We start from the raw sequence: 22637 nt of genomic DNA on the forward strand, positions 1-22637 counted from the left end.
TAGGGCGCATATGACTGGGACAAGGCTGAGCCAGTTCTTTAGGGGAAGAGGACAGGTGTAGCAGGTGTTCAGGGAGCCCAGCAAAGAACACCCACATGTTCTGGGCGTGTCCTGCGTTGGAGGGCTTTTGGAGGGGTATTGCGGGGACCTTGTCACAGGTGGTTGGCTCCAGGGTGGAGCCGGTCTGGGGGCTCGCAATTTTTGGGGTAGCATCGGAGCCGGGAGTGCAGGAGGCGGAAGAGGCCGGTATTCTGGCCTTTGCGTCCCTGGTAGCCCGGCGCAGGATTCTTTTGCAGTGGAAGGATGCGAGGCCCCCGGGAATGGAATCCTGGGTCAACGATACGGCTGGGTTCATCAAACTGGAGAGGGTTAAGTTTGCCCTAAGGGGGTCGGTGCAAGGGTTCTTCCAGCTGTGGCAACCGTTTCTAGACTTCCTGGCGAAGCATTAGGGGGTGGTGAACTTCAGCAGCAACCCAGTTCATTGTTCGCTATGGGGGATGGGTGTGTGGTTTCATGCTCATTATTTTTGTTAATTTATTGCTTTTGTATTGGGGGGGGGTTACTGTTTTTCTTTGCCTTGTTGGTTAAAATGTGTTGAAAATTTGAATTAAAATTATTTTTTTTAAAACCTATCTTGGAGAAACAGAGGAGCAGGAGTAGGCCATTCAGCCTCCCACGGTTGTTCCATCATTTGACTACCTCAATGTTATCTTCCTGCATTAGACCTGTATCCCTTGATGTTATGCTATCTTGAAATCTACCAACAATTGCTTTGAATATACTAAATCCACAATCCTTTGGGGTAGAAATTTTCTAAAATTCACCACTTTCCATTGGATGAAATTCCTCCTCATCTCAATCCTAAACATCCTACCTCTTATTCTACACTCTATCCCCTGGTTCTACAGTAGTGTTTACAGTTTTAGTCTATCTCAAGACCAATACTGTGGCTTCAGAGAAGGACATAAGATTGATTCAGCCTGAAATATGTGAGCTGAGAAGATTAACTTGATTTACATTTGCTCAAGTGGTTGTACAAATTCAGATCTATAGTCTTCTTCAGGTCTGTTTAAATGACATCAGTTCCTCCAGTAAGTGATTGGAGTTTTTTGTTTGTGGGAGCAATTTAACTTGAACAAGGATCTATTTGCAAGTTAACGTTTCTTCACTTCTAACTAGCAAGCGTTGGGTAGTTTCTCAGAGTGATGATGAGTGACCAGAGAGTTCTGCTCTGGAGCCACTTACTGTTCACTGTACACTTCAATGGTAAGTATTTAAGGGCGAGAGGGAATGGTTTTCAAATTTATTTAAGACCTTACTAAAATAGGAGTAAATCATTTTGAATACCAAAGGGGGCAATAAGATTGTATAAAGGACAAGAATGGGGTAGCTGTAACCTATTGTCGGTAAGTCTACAATGGTCTATTTCTATTCAAAAATATAAAAACTTTTACTAGTGGAAAATTGGCTGCTGTGGATCAGCAGAGGGATTTGGGAGTTCAGGTTTATTAAAATGTTCAGGGTTTACGGTCTCTACCATTGTTTTGACTATTTACTTTGCTCCCCATGGATCAAGCCAAAGTGCATGCTCTGGGTTACAATGCCTTGTTAAAGATATTCACTTTATGGCTCAACCATTAGTAAACAAAATCCTGGGAAGTTTCTAAAATAATGTATGACACTGCAACTGAAATAATTTTTCATTTGACTATCGTTATGCTATTTATCGCATATAGCAGGCAAATTGTGTTCACACAAATGTGTCCGCTGTAAGTGGTAAGGGCAGTACAGTAGCATAATGGGTAGCACGATGGCTCCACAGCACCAGGGTCCCAGGTTCAATTGCCGGCTTGGGTCACTGTCTGTGCGGAGTCTGCACGTTCTCCCCATGCCTGCGTGGGTTTCCTCCGGGTGCTCCGGTTTCCTCCCACAAGTCCCGAAAGATGTGCTATTAGGTAATTTGGACTTTCTAAATTCTCCCTCTGTGTACCAGAACAGATGCCGGAATGTGGTGACTAGGGGCTTTTCACAGTAACTTTATTGCAGTGTTGATGTAAGCCTACTTGTGACAATAAAGATTATTATTAATTATAAAACTACATTTTCGTTTAAGCAAGTTCACCAAGGTAGGAATTTTAAATAAAACAGATCAACTGACTGACCAGTTTTAGTTTGTTTCTGTAAATAATGTCTTTGTTGTCCTTCTGGTATTGCTCCATTTTTCTTTTAGTGTTCTCTACATCCACGTTGTTGGTCAGATTACTCACTGCAAAAACAAATAAAATCTTAGTACACAATAAGTCAAACTATCCAATATGGGACTGGATTCTCCGGTCCCCCAGCCGCATGTTTGTCGGCAGTAGCCATTCGCTGATGGGGGGATTCTATACTCCTGCTGCTTGTCAATGGGATTTTCCATTTGAAGCCAACCCATGCCGCCAGGAAACTAGCGGGGCGGAGGTGTGCAACCAGCAGGAAAAGTGAATCGCAACAACGGAGGATTCCGGCCATGATCTAGCACTCCAATTGAAAGTTGCAAAATTTGGCTTAACTGTTAATATTTTGCAAGCAAAATGTTTTGGATTTACCAGAAACACACTGCACTGCAAATTTACTTGACTACATTCTCTGACCATTCAAGATCTAGCCATTGTTTTTCATGACTGTATTAAGCCTAGAATTCTCCACATCTCTTTTCTATTGCATCTTTAACTTGTTATCTAATGTTCAGTGGAAAAATGTTATTTTTACCCTTCTTGGTTAATTTAGAGTATCCAAATATTTTTTTTCCAATTAAGAGGCAATTTATCGTGGACAATCCACCTTAACTGCATACCTTTGGGTCATGGGGGGAAACCCACGCAGATTGGGGACAATGAAAAAATGTTATATTAGCACCCTTCAAATTATATCTTCAGGAGCCTTGGTGACGCTTAGATGTTACCCCAATGTTCATTCTATACTTTCTGTATTAAGCTGTGGAATAAAACCACACCCAATTTCAAATCAGCCCCAATCGCCTCTATATTCATTTTATTCCCACAATGCAATCTAGGAAGACTTTTAGTAGTCATTGATGTACACGGTAACAAATAAGTACAGGAAACAAGACAAATCACCAAAAATAAAACTGAAATTATGCTGCATGTCATGAATACTTCCACAAAACATGGCGAATAATGAGGCCTAATACACAAGGCATTAACAAAGACCATTCAAGGTGGATGCAAGTCACTTCATAACCTGACTTCTGAGTCCTGAGCAACACCATATACAATTGTATCCCAAGTGCGTTACTCAATGCTTCATAGGATCACTTTCATGGCACAAACAGAACTATTTCATGGAAAGAAAACAGATTACAATTAAATAAATCAATAATTCGCCATTTGACATGTTTTTAACCCTGATAATAGTCATGAACAGTGAAATATTATTGCCTCCCTCCTCATGTTGAATACTCAACTATACAACCAAATCTTTTGCCCATCTTGCAATGTGTATTGCCATGTTGTGCAATAGCATTCTTCACTTGTTGCTCAAGCCAGCATATATTTTTTTTAATGCATTAACATTTCTGTATGGTGCAGCACGGTGGTGCAAAGGTTAGCACTGCTGCTGCCTCACGCTGCCGAGGACCCAGGTTCGATCCCGGTCCCAGGTCACTGTCCATGAGGAGTTAACACATTCTTCCAGTGTCTCGACCCCAAAACCCAAAAAGATGTAAAAATAATTATAATCTGTATTGTTACAGGTAGGCTTACATTAACACTGCAATGAAGTTACCGTGAAAAGCCCCGAGTCGCCACATTCCGCCACCTGTTCGGGTAGGCTGAGGCAGAATTCAATATGTCCAAATTACCTAACAGCACGTCTTTCGGGACTTGTGGGAGAAAAACGGAGCACCCGGAGAAAACCCACGCAGACATGGGAAGAACGTGCAGTGTCCGCACAGACAGTGACCTAAGCCGGGAATCGAAACTGGAACCCTGGCGCTGCGAAGCAACTGTGCCAACCAGTGAAAACCCAAAATTATGTGCAGGGTAGGTGGATTGGCCATGCTAAATTGCCCCTTAATTGGAAAAGAAGAATTGGGTACTCTAAATTTATTTAAAAAAAGAAAAAAATATTGTAACATTTTTGCACATAAATAGTAAGGCAACTCTGCTGAGAACTTGCACTGCTATGGAACCGAGTAATGGTCAATTGACTTTGAAACCGGCCAATATCCACATTATAAGAAACACTCCAATGCGTGATCCATAAGGTCAACAGAGATGCATCCCTTCCAGAAGCTCCGCATCTTTCTTTACCCACATGACAAGTGTGGAATCTGAAAGCTTACTTGTCAAACACATCCCAAACAATATCCAAGAGTTTGCACTTCTAATTGGGCAATCTGAAGTTTTGACATCAGAAATTCTACCTGAAATTGCATAAAAAGAGTTACTGAGATCCCAGTATTAAAAGGAAAATGTGCATGGTAACACAGTGGGTAGCACTGTTGCTTCACAGCTCCAGGGACCCAGGTTCAATTCCCAGCTTGGGTCACTGTCTGTGTCAAGTCTGCACGTTCCCCGTGTCTGCGTGGGTTTCCTCCGGATGCTACGGTTTCCTCCCATAAATCTCGAAAGACATGCTGTTTGGTAATTTGGACATTCTGAATTCTCCCTCAGTGTACCCGAACAGGCAACCAGGGGCTTTTCATAGTAACTTCATTGCAGTGTTAATGTATGCCTACTTGTGACAATAAAAGGTTATTATTATTGGTTTAAGTTGGATATATAAATCAATCCCATTGACCCCTGATGATTGCCCAATATGAGACGAACTACTTCCAGAAATGAATACATTTGGTCTTTTGATGTACAGATATTGCCGAATTGAGTAAACATTTATGCCTAACTTCAAGAACATTCTTCAAGTTGGGCAGCACTTGGCACAGTGGTTAGCATTGCTCCCTATGGCTCTGAGGACCTAGGTTTGAATCCCGGCCCTGGGTCACTGTCCATGTGGAGTCCCCGTGTCTGCGTGGGTTTCACCCCCACAGCCCAAAGATGTGCAGGTCGGTGGATTTGCCAGGCTAAATTGCCCCTTAATTGGAAAAATATAATTGGGGTACTCTAAATTTTTTTTAAAAAGAACATTCTTCATGTTCAACTTACCGATATCTTCAACCTCTTCCAGAAAATCATTGTATTCTTGCAGAGTGCAGAAGTCTTCTTCTCTTTTGTTGTATCTTCAGATCCAAAGAGGAGTAAACAGAGTTATTAATAAAACTGAACATTTAGATTTTGTTAATTGTAAGCATTACAAATTATACATTAGTCAAATCAAAAAATGAAATTTTAAAAATTAATACTTAACATCTAAATTTAACATGAACCTCATCATTGCAAGCACAATCTAGATCTGAACATTAGGGAAATGCTTATTTTAGGATATAATTTTCTTACCACAACTTAGAGACTGTCCCTCATCAGATTTAATGAATAACGGTTTAAGAACCAAGGGCTGGATTCTCTGGTCACCGCGCCGAAATTGCGTTTAGCGATCAGCTGGAGAATCAAAGTTCCCGACCAAATCAGGGGTGCCATCGCTTTCGTGATGCTCCACGCCCCCTCCAACGGGCATTGCCTGAGGCCCGCCCCCGATGCTCCACCCTCGACCGGCCGAGTTCCCGACGGCGTGGTTCTCTCATGGTCCCATTCGTCGGGAACGCAGTGTGGTGGCTGCGGGTCTCCGTCCAGCGCCGCCACAGTCGAGGGAGGGCCGATCCGCAGGGGGGAGGGATTCCATCAGGGGCTGGTGGGTGGTCCGGGGTGCATCAGCCAGCCGAAGAGGGGGATATTTGCAGCCGGTGCCATGTAGCACAGCGCGGCCGCTGCAGGCCACCGCCGTGCACATGCACAGCCACGGACCCAGCAATGCTCCGGACAGTATCAGCAGCTAGAGCCTGCCTGCTAGCCCCCAGCAAAATGGGGAATCGGTGGCCGTTTTACGCCAGTTTCTCTGACGTAAAACGCCACTGTTCTCACACCAGTGTGGGGACATAGCCCCAGAATCGGAGAATCCAGCACCAGGTGTTTACAGAGGGTCTTGTTAACACACTGACTCAACTGATACTGATTAATATCTGTTACTAATCGGAACTCAAAGAGGTGCCTGTGTTATTCGAACAGAATCACAAACTAGGGGAGTCTACATAAAAATGCAGTTGAGCAATGTTGTGATGGTACATTTGAAGGCTGAATATTACAACTTTACAAACAGCTGGGGAAATATTTAAGGGTGCATTGAAAATGCAAGTTCAGTTCTAGTATGAAACTATTTCCACTTTGCACTGATGCCAATTTCATGTAATGCTAATCCAGAATTTGAAGTTTTTTGAGAGTCTCAAACCTCTTCACTCTAATGCCTGAATTTATACCCCATTTATACATAACCGGAACTGGGATGCAATCAATTCTGCTTTGCAGCAACATTTCAACTGTAGCATTAAAGCATCTTAAATCAGATTAACAAAGGTGCTGGGGTAGCCAACACTACTAGGTCTTTGTGTTTTAGAACTGTGAAAGAATCCAAGGTTTTACGGTCCAAGATCAATATAGGTGAACATCACCTGGTCAAGTACTGACAAAGGTCAATCCACAATAAACCAGCTTCAAAGTTTAAAGTTTTTTTTAAAATTTCCTATTTTGTGGAGCATGCTGCAAAAACTGCATACGATCAAAATTGCATGCATTGTTTGTTTACAGGCCGACATAACATGCTATGTATGGAAAACCTGATGTGGTTTCTGCATTATATTCTGCATTGTAAAGGCTTCACCTATAGGTAACAAGAATCTCAGTAGCATATTTATCTTAATTCCATACATTCAGGTACGCTTGTTTCCTCAACTGCCAGTACGTACGCTACTGGAAAAATTGTTAGCTCGGGACGACCTGAAGAAAGGGAAAATTGGAGACGTTTTAAGTGACTACTGAAAACTGGTAAAGCGCCAATGGAAGAAATAAGGAAGAAGTGTCAAGAGTTGGGAATCGAGGTTGGAGGGGGAATCTGGAGTGAGATCATGCACTTAATTAACTCAACTTCATCCGGGCAGCACGGTGGTGCAGTGGTTAGCACTGCTGCCTCGCGGCTCCGAGGTCCCAGGTTCGAACCCGGCTCTGGGTCACTGTCCATGTGGAGTTTGCACAAACTCCCTTGCGTTTGCATGGGTTTTGCCCCAACCCCAAGATGTGTAGGGTAGGTGGATTGGCCACGCTAAATTGCCCCTTAATTGGAAAACATTAATTGGGTACTCAAAATTTTTTTTTTTTTTTAAACTCAACTTCATCCTCTGCAAAGCTGAGCGTCATTCAGTTCAAGGTAGTGCACAGGACTCACATGACGAGCACCCGGATGAGCAGGTTTTTCCCAGAAGTAGAAGATAACGTGAAAAATGCAGGAGAGGATCAGCAAACTATTCACATATGTTCTGGGCATGCTCAAAGCATGGCTGCAGTATTTAACACAATATCGAAGACAGTGGGGGTCAAACTGACATCAGCCCCCGAGGGAGGTTTCGGGGCCTGGGGCCAATGTAGAATTCCGTCCGGGTAGGGTTCGCCCAGGCGGGATACCACTGCCCACCTGCGTGTCCTCCGAGTGCCATCGGATCCGAGCATGACCGCTTTGAGGTCTCGGATGGCATTGGCCGCGAGCCGGACGTCCACCGTTGTGCTAACTCATGGGTTGTCATCCAGCCCACTCCTCCGCCACCTAGCACATCCCCAATCCTGGTCACCCCGGCAGCCACAGCTCGCTCCTCTGCCAGCCACTCAAAATGGTATTGGTGGAGGTGCGGATTCCTGAGCAGCGGCTCCCTGATGACAGCCCCTACTCCCGACGGGGGGAGCTGCGGGGTGAGGCGACCATGTTCCAGACTTTTAGCAGGTCCTGGTAATACTGGGCTGCAGTATTTAACACAATATCGAAGACAGTGGGGTCAAACTGACACCGTGCCCTTTGGTGGCAATCTTTGGGGTTTCAGAATTGCCAGAGCTGTTGGAAGGGAGCGGGGTTTTCGCCTCACTGAATGCAAGTTGATGAATCCTATTAAATTAAAGATCTACAGTGTCACCGGGGGTTTCGGCCAGAGAGATCTGGTTGGATTCTTGAAATTAGAAAAAATGTAATATACACTCAGGAGATTGGAAGAAATGTTCTTTATGAGATGGAAGCTCTTTCTATCCTTGTTTAAAGAAATTTCCAGTGCCAAAGAGTAAGGGGAGAGAGAAATAACAGGTTATTTTGTTGAGGGGGGGGGGAAAGAAGAGGGAGAAAAAATTTTCAATCTGTTTGTAACCTATTGCAAGTTAATTACTGTTTGTGGATGTAACCTTGTGTTTGAAGTAAAATATATATTTTTTAAATAGCAAATGCTTCACCATATAATATCCTACCCCTTGAAAAGTTACCTCACATAGAAAAACAGTTAAACTTAAATTGATGGAAAGGTAAAACATCAATTCCTCCTAACTACTCCATAATTATAAGTTTGCCTTTCCTGTAATGTTAAACCTGCACATGCAACCTTTGATTTGACAGCCAGTGACAGGAAAGGATATGGTTGTGGCATCATATAGTTGTCCATTTCAATTGCATATGATTTTGTAGGTGGAAGTTGATACGGTATTTATTGTGCTTGGCTATTAACTAAAGGGGTAAAGGGGCAGCACAATGGCGCAGTAGGTAGCATTGCAGCCTCATGGCGCCGAGGTCCCAGGTTCAATCCCGGCTCTGGGTCACTGTCCGTGTGGAGTTTGCACATTCTCCCCGTGTTTGTGTGGGTTTCACCCCCACTATGAAAAGATGTGCAGGATAGGTGGATTGGCGATGCTACATTGCCCCTTAATTGGGAAAATGAATTGGGTACTCTAAATTTATTTTAAAAAACAACAAAAAAAATACTAAAGGGTAAATTTTCAACTAACCATCGCAGATTGATGGGAACCACATACCACATTGCCCAAAACAAAAAAAAACAGAAAACACAGGAAATACTCAGCAGGTAAGATAGCATCTGTGGAGGGGAAAACAGAGTTTACATTTCCGATCAATGATCGATCATGGGAACAGGGTCATTCTCTAGGTAGAGATGCTGCCTGACCCGCTGAGTATTTCCAGCATTGAGCATATATTGCTTTTGTATACTCCTATGCTTGCTGTTATAGGGGCAGACACCCAGGTTCAATTCCGGCCTCGGGTGACTGTGTGTGTGGAGTTTGCACTTTCTCCTCGTGTCTGCATGGGTTTCCTCCGGGTGCTCCGGTTTATTCCCATAGTCCAAAGATGTGCAGGTTAGGTGTTCTCTTTTGAGGTCCACCAACAAAACAGAAGAAAGGAAACAAACTGAGGGACAAAGCAAAAAAGGGCCGCTCCTGTTAGGAGCGCTGCCCGAACATAACAAAGATCAAAGGAAACTTAAAAACATCAATGAATGGGGTCAATAAAACACCCCAACCCCTGCGGTGCCCATCGGGCACGGAAGGCCTCGATGGTACCCGCGGACACCGCATGCTCCCTGTCCAGGGACATCCAGCCGCAAATGGAGCCGCAGAGGAGGGGCAGACAGTCTGGCCGGGCGACCCCCTCGGTCGCCCCTGCCTGGATCTATAAATGGCGCGCATCACCAGGCCCAGGAGCAGGTTCACAAGAAAGTCCTCCGCCTTCCCTGCCCCCTTCCACACCGGGTGCCTGTAAATCAGGAGCTTGGGACTGAAGTGCAAACAAAACTCCAGCAAAAGATTGGTTAGAAAACTAAAAAGGGAATGCAGCCTAAAACATGCAATGTAGACATGGTCCACGGACACCACAAGGCCACAAAAATGGCAGGCTTCTTGGGAGTCCGGAAACCGGTGATTGTACGGCAATGCTGCATTCAACACCCTCCACCCCAGGTCAAGGTTATGGCGGAGGACTCCTCCATAGAGGGACCTCCAGTGGGGACCTCCGCTGCCGGTCCCAGCTCTGTTGGGAGAGGGTCCATTTGCCACGGATCGACCAGGAGTCCAGAACACTTGGCCCAGTTGATCCTGGCAGAGGACCCGGCGGAGTACACAGCCTGACACTCTTGCATCCTCCGCAGGTCAGCAGGGTCCGTGAACATGAGGAGCACGTCATCAGCGTAAGCCGAGAGGACCCCCTCCCCCCCAATGCCCGTCCCACACAGCAGTCCCATCAACGTCCTCCGCAGGAGGCGAAGGAAAGGCTCCACGCAAATGGAATGAAGTTGGCCAGACAAAGGGCAGCTCTGACACACTCCTGTCCCAAAGCAAAGGAGCGCCATCAGGGACCCATTAACGTTAACGAGACACTCTGCTGCAGTGCACAGAAGTCGGATCCGAGCGACAAATTGCGTCCCGAACCCGAATGCTTGCAGAGGCTCGAATAAATATTCGTGATCCACCCTGTAGAACGCCTTCTCCTGATCAAGAGACAGGAAGGCGTTCGACATACCAGCCCACTAGGAATGATGGACCAGGTCCCGGACCAGATGGATGTTGTCGTGGATCATGCAGCCCAAGTCCGTGTAGAACTGGTCAGGTTGGATCATGTGGTCCAGCATGGTGCCAAGGCACAAACACATTGCCTTGGCGAAAATCTTGTAATCCATGCTGAGTAGGGAGAGCGGACGCCAGTTTCTAAGATGGCGGAAATCTCCCCCGCTTTGGCAGCAGGGTAATGGGGGCTCTGCACCATGAGAGGGCCATCTCCCTGGTCGCAAAACTTTCCCCCAGGACCCCCGCATAGTCGCACCCCAGGACGTCCCAGAACGCCCTGAAGAACTCCACGGTCAGCCCGTCCAGCCCTGAGGTTTTGCCCCTGGACAGGCTGTCAAGGGTGCCGGTCAGCTCCCCAGGCTTATAGGGGTATTAAGCCTCCCACACCCTCCAGGCCAACCTGCGGCAGGTCCTCCCACAGAACACTGCAAGCATGCTTGCTGGACGGGTCCGGAGAGAAGAGGGCGCTGTAGAAGCTTCGAATTTGGGCCCGAATCTCATCCAGATCAGAGACGAGGGACCCGTTGTCGGCCAGCAGTGAAAGGAGTTGCTGACGGACCCCGCGCCTTTTCCAGCGAATAGGAGGGGGAGCTGCGGCCAATGTCCGTGAGGGCATCGCCCACGCCCTCACATACGCACCCTGGACCCAGCAAGCTGCAGGCCTCACTGCGTGCCCCACTTCTCTCTGTACACCAGCCGTAGGGCCGGGTCCTCAATGGGCTGACAGAGACGTGACTCCAGGTCGAGCACCTCCTTCTCCAACTCCTCGACCCTGGATTTCCGTCTCTTTGTCGACCACCTCGCATACTCCTGACAGAAGGTACGCACTTGAGTCTTTCCCACGTCCCACCATAGCCTCAAGGAGGGGAAGCCTCCCTGTTCCTTTTCCAGTCGGTCCAGAAGCGACAAAACAAGCCCAGGAACTGCTCGTCCTCCAACAGTAGGTTGTTAAAGTGCCTGAACGCAAACCTCAAATGAGCGCGAGACAGGACGAGTCCCGCCCACACCAGACGGTGGACTGAGCATGGCACCTGCTGAACATAGGCCGTCAGGACACGGGGCAGGTACGTCCTTGACATGCAGAGGCGGTCGATTCTGGACGCTCCAACCCCAGGCCTCACAAAAGTGAAGACGCTGGAGTCAGGATGGAGAGTCCGCCGGCCGTCCACCAAGTCAAAGATCCCGACTGGGTTCCTTAACTTCACCACCGCACTGGGTACCAGGGCGGTCTTTTGTCCCGAGGGTGCATCCAACCCCCCCAGGACGATGTACTCACCCACAGCGATGGTGCCAAGATGAGTGGACACTTGCTCGAAGCAAGTCGCCTGCTGCTGACCAGCCTAGGAAGCGTAGGCATTCACAAAGTGAAGTACCTCGACCCCGACCGTCAGGCGCAGCAACCGGCCTGGCATTGGCTCCTTGACCACCAAGACCTCCGGCTGAAAATGTGGGGCCAACAAGACAGGCACCCCGCCTAAACGTGAGGTTAGGTGACTCATGTAGACTTCCCCCTCACCACTCCAGGAGCCATGTGGCTTCGCCTCCCGGAGCAGCGTGGGTTCTTGCAGGAAGCACGCCGCATACTTCCTGTCCCGGAGGACAGAGAAGTTCTGAAACCTGTGGAGCGCGTCCCTCCTGCTGTCAATGTTGAGGCTGGCTATGGTCACCTCCATGTCAGTAGTAAAGTGCTTTCTTCACCTTTACGGTGCTCAGAAGGAGCAGAGGAAAAGGCGGAGACACAGTGGAGGAGGGCGCAGGGCGCGGTATATGAGTATGGGGAAAAGGCGAGCAGGATGTTGGCGCATCAGCTCCGAAGGCGAGATGCTGCTAGGGAAATTGGTGGAGTGACGGGTGGGGTGGGAATGTAGTGCAGAAGGGGACAGAAGTAAATGGGGTCTTTCGGGACTTCTACGAGGAACTGTACCGGTTGGAACCTCCGATGGGGAGAGGGGGGATGGAGAGCTTCATGAACAGGCTATGTTTCCCAAGGGTTCAAGAGGAGCTGGTAGAGGGGCTCGGGGCGCCGATAGAGTTGGAGGAGCTAGTCAGGAGGATTGGACAAATGCGGAGACACAGTGGAGGAGGGCGCAGGGCGCGGTATATGAGTATGGGGAGAAGGCGAGCAGGATGTTGGCGCATCAGCTCCGTAGGCGAGATGCTGCTAGGGAAGGCCCTGGGGACCGGGCGGGTTCCCGGTGGAATTTTATAAAAAGTATGCGGATCTGGTGGGCCCCTTGTTGGTGCGAGCCTTCAATGAGGCATGGGAGGGGGGGGCTTTGCCCCCGACGATGTCGCGGGCACTGATCTCTCTGATCCTAAAGCGGGATAAGGACCCCTTGCAGTGTGGATCATACAGGCCTATCTCGCTCCTCAATGTTGACGCCAAGTTGCTGGCGAAGCTCCTGGCCACCAGGATAGAGGATTGTGTGCCAGGGGTGATACACGAAGATCAGACAGGATTTGTCAAGGGACGGCAGCTCAACACGAATGTGCGGAGACTGCTAAACGTTATCATGATGCCGGCAGTGGACGGGGAGGCGGAGATAGTGGTGGCGCTGGACGCAGAGAAAGCGTTTGATAGAGTTGAGTGGGGGTACCTGTGGGAGGTGCTGGCGCGGTTTGGATTTGGGGAGGGATTCATCAAATGGGTGAGGCTGCTCTACGCAGCTCCGATGGCGAGTGTAGTTACAAATGGAAGGAGATCGGAGTACTTTAGGCTCTACCGTGGGACCAGGCAGGGGTGCCCCCTGTCCCCCTTGCTTTTTGCACTGGCGATTGAACCTCTGGCTATGGCGTTGAGGGAGTCAGGGCAATGGAGGGGTCTGGTGCGGGGTGGGGAGGAACATCGGGTATCGCTGTATGCGGACGACCTGCTGTTGTATGTGGCGGACCCAGAAGGGGGAATGCCGGGGGTGATGGAGCTGTTAGCGGAATTTGGGGGCTTCTCGGGCTATAAGTTAAATTTAGGCAAGAGCGAGGTATTTGTAGTACACCCGGGAGATCAGGAGGAGGGAATTGGGAGGCTCCCGTTTAAGAGGGCAGTGAAGAGTTTCAGATATCTGGGGGTGCAGGTGGCCAGGAGTTGGGGGACTCTCCATAAGCTTAATTTTACCAGGCTGGTGAAGCAGATGGAGGAGGAATTTAAAAGGTGGGACATGGTGCCGCTATCGCTGGCGAGTAGAGTGCAGTCCGTCAAAATGACGGTTCTCCCGATGTTCTTGTTCCTCTTCCAGTGTTTGCCCATCTTTATCCCTAGGGCCTTTTTTAGAAGGGTGACCAGCAGCATCATGAGCTTTGTTTGGGCGCATGGCACCCCGAGGGTGAAGAGGGTCTTCTTGGAGCGGGGTAGAGATGGGGGGGGGGGGGCTGGCGTTACCCAATCTCTCGGGGTACTACTGGGAAGCCAATGTGTCGATGGTGCGCAAGTGGGTGATGGAGGGGGAGGGGACAGCATGGAAAAGGATGGAGAGGGCGTCCTGTGGAGATACAGCCTGGGGGCCCTGGTAACAGCGCCGTGGCCGCTCCCTCCTACGAGGTATACCACGAGTCCGGTGGTGGCGGCTACCCTCAAGATTTGGGGGCAGTGGAGGCGACATAGGGGAGAAGTGGGGGGCTCGATGGAGGCTCCGTTAAGGGGGAACCATAGGTTCGTCCCGGGGAACATTGATGGGGGATTCCAGGGTTGGCACAGAGCGGGCATCAGACAGCTGAGGGACCTGTTTATTGATGGGAGGTTTAAGAGCCTGGGGGAGTTGGAGGAGAAATTTGGGCTCCCCCCGGGAAACATGTTCAGGTATCTGCAGGTAAAGGCATTTGCTAGACGGCAGGTGGAGGGATTCCCTTTGCTTCCCGCGAGGAGGGTGAGTGACAGGGTGCTTTCGGGGGTCTGGGTCAGAGAGGGGACGATATCTGATATCTACAAGGTTATGCAGGAGGTGGAGGAGGCGTCAGTAGAGGAGCTGAAAACTAAGTGGGAGGAGGAACTGGGGGAACAGATCGAAGACGGGACATGGGCTGATGCCCTGGAGAGGGTTAATTCTTCCTCCTCATGTGCGCAGCTTAGCCTCATCCAATTCAAGGTGCTGCACCGGGCCCACATGACTGGGATGAGGATGAGTAGGTTCTTTGGGGCTGAAGACAGGTGTGTCAGGTGCTCGGGGAGTCCAGCGAACCATGCCCATATGTTCTGGGCATGCCCGGCACTGGAGGAGTTCTGGAAAGGGGTGGCGAGAACGGTGTCGAGGGTGGTAGGATCCAGGGTCAAGCCAGGCTGGAGACTCGCGATTTTTGGGGTTGGGGTGGAGCCGGGAGTGCAGGTGGCGAAAGAGGCCGGTATTCTGGCCTTTGCGTCCCTAGTAGCCCAGCGAAGGATTTTGCTACAATGGAAGGATGCGAGGCCCCCAAGCGTGGAGACCTGGATCAATGAAATGGTGGGTTTTATTAAGCTAGAGAAGGTTAAATTCACCCTGAGAGGATCGGTACAAGGGTTCTTTAGGCGGTGGCAACCTTTCCTCGACTTTCTGGCTCAACGACAGGGTACTGGGACAGTAGCAGCAGCAACCCGGGGGGGGGGGGAACGGGACGATGACTATGTTTGTTTATTTAATTTTAATTTATTTTTAAGTTCTTTTGTTGGGGTCAGGGGGGTGGGGGGGATATGATACATGCGTCGAGGCGGTCTGGGGGGTGTTACAGTTGTTATGGGTTATTTTGTTGCATTTCATTGTTTGTTGTTATATTTTATATTTTCTGTAAAAAATTCCAATAAATATTTTTTTTTTTTAAAAAGGAGCAGAGGAGCGCAGTCCTCTGTTCCTCTGCTCCCTCAGGAGTCCCACGAGGAAAGATTTCTACCAGCGCCGCTTAGTTACATCTGCATCTCCCTCCTCTTTAACGTACGCGCGGGAAGATCGGTTGAGCAGCGCCATGTCCGATCCCCAGTCGAGGGCCAGCTTCACTCTGTTTCGGCGAACGCGGTTTGCATGCAGAAAATCCCGGAGTTCCCCCAAGGCAAATGGGGGGACTCGGTGTCGGGCATGAGGGAGTCCACTGCGTCGATGTAGATGGACCCAAAATCATCCCCCGTGCCCTCCACCGAGCAGCCGTCGTCCTCCGGGCAGGCGCCGTCTGGGACTGAGTCATCCGCCACACGACACGGTCCACGCCTGGGTCTGCCTCGATCCTACCCCCAGGATCGTCGACAGATGGGTTCCTCGCAGGCTCCTCGACTGGTATCAGGCCAAAATGAACTGGCAACTCAGACTCCCCCTCCTCCTGCACCGCTGGACCACTGGATAGATCTGGGAACAGTTCCGGAAAAAGCTCCTGGATGGAGTTGGGTTTTGCCCGGCATCAGAGGCTGGGTTGGAGAGGGGCCTCATCTCGCCAGCACTGACCAATGACCCCAAGGTCAGGGACCGAAAAGAAATGTCTCTGGGGTGCAAAATGGCACTTGGCGGAACGAGCCCTCGGGGGTCTCATTCATTCCTGGCCCCGAGGCGTCCTGCTCGGGGGGGCTGCGACATCTCAGGGGTCAAAATGTGATGGGGCTTTATCTGATCTCTTCCGGGAGCACGGTGTAATGTCGAGGGGCAGGGGTCAGGGCGCCACCGGGGGAGGTCATGATGTTTCCCCCCCCGCACTCCAAGTAATGGTGCCACTTGCGGGGGGTGGACTGCGCAAAGAAACCTCCATCCTCGCATCGTCCCCCCTTCCCTCAACACTCTGCCTCCGGATTCATGATTTTGGCGCCCTTCGTGGCGGCCTGGGATCACGCACATCACCGCCGCATCTCCCATCCCCCACCCCCCACTTGCTGACCCATGCCAGAACGACGCCGGGCTCAGTACCCAACAAAGAGGCATCAATGGGCCCGGGATGAGCTGGAGTGTCTGCGGTGGCCCTCAGGCCGGAGTTCCAGTCAGGGGTCTCTGGGCTGATGGGTTCAAGGGTATCCGGAGCCAATCCATGCCGATCGCAGACCATAAAATGCGGAAGTTCTCCCCTAGGTGGGAGACCTCAAATCCGCCCCTCTAATACATCCTCCCAGGCCAGGCGCATGAAAGCCCTGCGCCGGAAGGAGTAGATTTGCCTGAACGGAGCGTCTTTCAGGCCAAGAGGGAGCGGCGCCACCTCTGAATGAACCTCCCCCAGTAGTTGGATGTGGGGAGGCAGAGCTCTGTAGGGAGGTAGGACGGGAGATTGGAGAGTATAACCCTCTCGGCGGTGAACTCAAGAGGGTCCACTGCCACATAGGTCCCGCCCACCGCAAGACCCATTTCAAGGGCGGGATGGACCGCCCTCAGTCCTCAGGAAGAACACGACTTTCCCGTACATTCGAGGGGCAGCCACAATGGCCGATGGTCCAACGACCCCAGCTATCGCGCGAACACACGTCTCTATGGTGACCGTGGGGTGGGCATAGCACTTTACGCCCAGCTTCCGGGACAGCAACCGAAAAGGTGGCGGGGCTGCGGGAGCAGTGGAGACCGAAGAGAATACCACCTCCGCATAGGTGACTCTGGACTGTCCCACCACTGGCATGGGTGGAGTGGCCACCTGGGCAAGTGCCATGCCCACCCCAATGTGGGCTTTGTTGCGTTGGAATTGATTGATGAAATAGATAGTCGGAAGGGGGTGTTGGGGAAGAGCGAGGTGCAATGGCGTACTCTCCCCCTGGGAAGGTATACAGGGGAGCAAGGCAAGGAAGGGAAGAGAGAGCAAGGGGCATAGTGGGAGGTGGTCAGCAACAGGAGGGTGGGGCACCGTAGATGGAATGGCGCCCGAGGTGGGAGACTCCTGAGGCTCCGGTGAAGCTGCAGGGTGGGAGGATTGGGAATCTTCAGCCCAGGAAGGGGCCCAGCAAAATACAGTCTGTGCTCCCACCCTGGAACGACCACCCTATTGAACCGACCTCCTCCCTGCTAATGTATGGGGTCTTCAGCCGGCTGGGGCACAGCAACCACTCGATCTTCCTATCCCGGAACAAGCTCACCAGATGGAATGAGGAAGGCCTAACAGTTGGGAGAACTGGGCAGGGCCCTCAGCCTGGGAGGGGCCCAGCAAACAAGCAGTCCAAAGGGGCTTTACTCCCACCTTGTTGTTTCAGCCACCTTGTTGTTGTTTTTCCTTCCCTCTCTCCTCCCTCTCTCCTCTTTCCAGGCAACTCAGCAGCAACCAGCACTGGAAACAGCAGCAGCAACAGAGACCGAGAGCAGCTGCAACCACTCAAGGTGGATTGGCCATGCTAAATTGCCCCTTAGTGTCCAAAAGGGTAGGTTAGGTTTACGGCGATAGGGTGAGAGCCTGCCCTTAGGTAGGGTGCCCTTTCAGAGGGTCGGTGCAGACTCCTTTTATTTATAAAATAGTTTATTGAGGCATTTATAATTTTAACATTTTAACATTCTAAACAACAGAGCGGTCCAACACACGCAAAAACCCCACAATAACATACCCAACTTCCCCCCGCCCTAACTCCGAGCTACCCATATATTAGATTCCCTGCCCTTATTCTTCACTTCCATGCCTCCCCTTCACCCTCCCCCCCCATTCCTCCTACCCCCCCCATTCTTCCTATCACCCCCCTCGCCCCCCTGCTGACGGTCAGTTTTCCTTATAGAAGCCGATGAACGGCTGCCACCTCTGAGCGAACCCCTGTAATGAACCCCTTAAGGTGACCTTAATCTTATCTAGCCTAAGAAACCCTGCCATGTCACTGACAAACATCCCCGACTTTGGAGGCTCCGAGTCCCTCCATCCCAGTAAAATCCATCTCTGGGCCACAAGGAAGACAAAGGCCAAAACGTCACCCTCTCTCCCCCCACCCCCTGAGCTCCCAGATCCTCCGACACTCCAAATATTGCCACCACTGGACTCGGAGTCACCCTCCCTTCCAGGACCTCCGACATGACTTCTTAGAATCCTTCCCAAAATCCCCTCAGCTTTGGACAAGCCCAAAAAATATGTACTTGATTCGCCGGACTTCCCCCGCACCGCCCACATCTGTCCTCCACCTCCTCAAAAAACCTACTCATCCGGGCCATAGTCATATGAGCCCTGTGGACCACCTTGAACTGGATCAGGCTGAGCCTGGCACATGACGAGGATGCATTGACTCTTCTCTGGGTCTTCTCCCATAGCCCGACTTCCAACCCCCCTCCCAACTCTTCCTCCCACGTCCTCTTCACCTCCCCAATTGGGACCCCTTCCCACTCCAGCAGTTCCTTATATATTTCCGAGAACCTCCCCTCCCCTCCTCAACCCCTGTTTTAGACACCATCTTATCCTGTAGCCCCCTTAGAGGGAGGCAAGGGAAGCTTGGAATTTGCCTCCAGACAAAATCCCATACCTGCAGGTACCGGAATCTGTTCCCACCCGGTAACTCAAACTCCTCCTCTAGCTCCTACAGGCTCGGGAAACCCTCCTCAATGAAAAGATCCCCAAATCTCTCAATCCCTGCCCGCTGCCACTTCCTAAAGCCCAGTTCAGCCCCGCCCGGTGCAAACCTGTGATTATCACAAATCGGTGACCATACCGACACCCCCTTCAGTCTCATGTGCTCTCTCCATTGCCCCACACGCCCAGGGCTGCCACTACCACTGAACTTGTGGAGTAACGAGCCGGCAAGAACAGCAGAGGGGCTGGTTTAGCACAGGGCTAAATAGCTGACTTTTAAAGCAGACCAAGGCAGGCCAGCCACGCGGGTTCAATTCCCGGATCAGACTCTCCGAACAGTCAGCGGAATGTGGCGACTAGGGGCTTTTCACAGTAACTTCATTTGAAGTTACTTATGACAATAAGCGATTTTCATTTCATTTCATTTCATAACAGACCCTTCAGACTCGTGCCCTTGCAAGATGTTGCCTCCACTCGCTCCCACACCGACCCCTTTCCCACCGGCCATTTCCTAATCATCGAAATATTGGCCGCCCAGTAGTAGCTAATAAAGTTCGGAAGGACCAAGCCCCCTCACTGCGCCCCCGCTCAAGAAGGACCTTCTTCACCCTCGGGGCTTTCCCGGCCCATATAAAACCCGAGATCGCCGTGTTCATCTTCATAAAAAATGCCTTGGGGATGAAGATTGGGAGACATTGAAACACAAACGTAAAATCTTGGGAGGACTGTCATCTTCACAGTCTGTACCTTCCCCGCCAATGACAGCAGGAGCACGTCCCACCTACAGAAGTTCCCTTACATTTGCTCAATCACCCTGCCCAAATTTAGTTTATGAAGCTGACCTCAGTCCCTTGCTACTTGAATCCCCAGGTACCTAAAACTCCTTCCCACCACTTTGAACGGCATCTCCCTCAATCTCCCCTCCTGCCCCTTGCCTGGATTGCAAAAACCTCACCTCTTGCCCATATTCGGTTTGTAACCTGAGAACCGGCCAAATTCCTCCAGTATTCCCATAATTCTTGCGATTTCCCCCCCAACGGGTCTGTTATATTAAGGAGTAAATCATCTGCATACAGTGAGACCCTATGTTCCACCCCCCCCCTCTCTCACTATCTCCCGCCAAATGTTGGATGCCCTCATCTCCATTGCCAGAGATGTGCAGGTTAGGTGGATTGGCCAGGCTAAATTGCCCTTAGTGTCCAAAATTGCCCTTAGCGTTGGGTGGGGTTACTTGGTTATGGGGATAGGATAGAGGTGTGGGCTTAGGTGGGGTGCTCTTTCCAAGAGCCGGTGCAGACTCGATGGGCCGAATGGCCTCCTTCTGCACTGTAAATTCTATGATTCTATGTCAGGCTCTATGGCCAGGGCAAACAGTAGTGGGGAGAGTGGACACCCCTGCCTCGTCCCCCTGCGCAGACTAAAATACTCTGATCAAACTCAGTGATTGAGCAAATGTAAGGGAACTTCCGAGTTCCTTACATTCGCCACCGCTGCCTGATATAGCAACCGGATCCAATCAACAAACCTTCCAGGACATCTCACAGGTATTTCCACTCCACCCGATCAAATAACTTTTCTGCAACCATGGCCACCACCACCTCGTGCCCTTCCTCAGGCATCATTATTACATTTAGGAGCCGCCTAATGTTGGACGTCAGGTGTCGTCCCTTCACAAATCCCATCTGGTTCTTCCCTAATATCCCCAGAACACAATCCTCTATGCGCATGGCCAAGATCTTTGCCAGCAATTTTGCATCCACATTCAACAGGGAGATTGGCCTAAACGAACCACAACAATCCGGATCCTTATCCCGCTTCAAAATAAGGGGAATCGATGCCTGCGATAACGTTAGGGGAAACACTTTCGGCTCCTTGGACTCATTAAAAGCCTTTACCAGGAGCGGATCCAAAAGCCCTGAAAACTTTCTATGAAACTCAACCGGATATCCATCAGGTGCCGGGGCCTTACCCGATTGCATTTTCCCCAATCCGTTTATAACGTCCCCCAGCCCAATTGGGGCTCTCAAACCCTCCACCAACTCCTCATCTATCCTCAGAAACTTCAGCCCCCCCTCAGAAATCGTTTCGTACCCTCTTCCCTGGCTGGGGATTCCAATTTATACAATCCACTATAAAATTCCCGAAACACATCATTCACCCCCGCCAGATCGAAAACCACCTTCCCCCCCTGTATCTCTTACTTTCCCATTTCTCTCGCCGCCTCCTGTTTACTCAGCTGATGCGCCAGCATCCTGCTGGCTTTTTCCCCATATTCATAGGCCGCCCCCTTTACCTTCCTAAGTTGTCCCTCCGCCTTACCTGCGGACAGGAGCCCAAATTCCAGCTGCAGTCTCTGACGCTCCTTCAGCAGCCTGTCATCCAGAGACTCCGCATACCTCCTGTCACCTGTAAAGTTTTGCCTACCAGCCTGTCTAACTCCACCCGCTCAGCCTTCTCCTTATGGGCCTGAATTGAGAAGAGTTACCCCCCAATAACCGTCTTCAGTGCCTCCCACACCACTCCAGCCGAAAACTCACCTGTGTCATTGATCTTTATAGATCCCCGAATGGCCTCCCTCACCCGCTCGCACACCTCCTCCTTCGCTAACAGCCCCACATTTAACCTCCACTGCGGGCGCTGAGCCTTTCCTTTGATAATTTGCAGGTCTACCCAGTGTGACACCATAATTGCTGAATATTCAGCATCGGGCAGCACGGTGGCGCAGTGGGTTAGACCTGCTGCCTCACGGTGCTGAGGTCCCAGGTTTGATGCCGGCTCTGGGTCACTGTTCGTGTGAAATTTGCACATTCTCCCCGTGTTTACGTGGGTTTCACAACCCAAAGATGTGCAGGGTAGGTGGATTGTCCTTGCTAAATTGCCCCTTAATTGGAAAAAATTAATTGGGTATTCTAACTTGATATTAAAAAAAAGAATATTCAGCATCTACCACCTCAGCGGCAGCTTTTTGTCCCACACAAAAGTCTATCTGAGAATACACCTTGTGCACATGGGAGAAGAATGAAAACTCCTTACTCCTTGGCCTCCCAAATCTTCACAGAACAACCCCACCCCATGCGCTCCATAAACCCCCGCAGCTTCTTTCCCATAGCTGATATCTTCCCAGACCTGGCACTCAACTGATCCAGCCTTGGATCCAGGACCATTTTGAAATTTCCCCCCATAATCAATCGATGTGAGTCCAGGTCGGGGATCTTCCCCAGCACCCGTTTAGGAAACTCAGCGTCATCCCAGTTTGGGGCATATATATTTACCAGTATCATGGCTATTCCCTCCAACTTCCCACTAACCATAACATATCTTTAGGACTGAGTTTAGGAGGAACTTCTTCACCCAAGGGGTTGTGAATCTATGGAATTCCTTGCCCAGTGAAGCAGTTGAGGCTCCTTCATTACATGTTTTTAAGGTAAAGATAGATAGTTTTTTGAAGAATAAAGGGATTAAGGGTTATGGTGTTCGGGCCGGAAAGTGGAGCTGAGTCCACAAAAGATCAGCCATGATCTCATTGAATGGCGGAGCAGGCTCGAGGGGCCAGATGGCCTACTCCTGCTCTTAGTTCTTATGTTCTTATGTTCTAATGGTAACTGGCATAAGGAGGATTTCCCAAGATAAAAGCAGATTCTGATTAACCAAAGGCTCATTAAAAATCAGTAGCTGTTGGAAAGACTCAGCAGG

At 50.2% G+C, this 22637-nt stretch overlaps 1 protein-coding gene across 2 annotated transcripts in view; it reads right to left on the reverse strand.

The window, feature by feature from the left end:
• The window catches only part of mnat1 (MNAT1 component of CDK activating kinase), a 187763-nt gene that overhangs the window by 127512 nt on the left and 37614 nt on the right, over window positions 1-22637 (reverse strand). For both annotated transcript variants that reach the window (XM_038775612.1, XM_038775621.1), the window contains exons 3-4: window positions 5166-5239; window positions 2163-2266 (exon numbers count right to left, since the gene is read on the reverse strand). In XM_038775612.1, coding sequence (XP_038631540.1) covers window positions 2163-2266; window positions 5166-5239 — 178 coding nt within the window. The remainder of the gene's footprint in view (window positions 1-2162; window positions 2267-5165; window positions 5240-22637) is intronic.

The sequence above is a fragment of the Scyliorhinus canicula genome, chromosome 2, assembly GCF_902713615.1.
Source record: "Scyliorhinus canicula chromosome 2, sScyCan1.1, whole genome shotgun sequence".
Taxonomy (NCBI): Eukaryota; Metazoa; Chordata; class Chondrichthyes; order Carcharhiniformes; family Scyliorhinidae; genus Scyliorhinus; species Scyliorhinus canicula.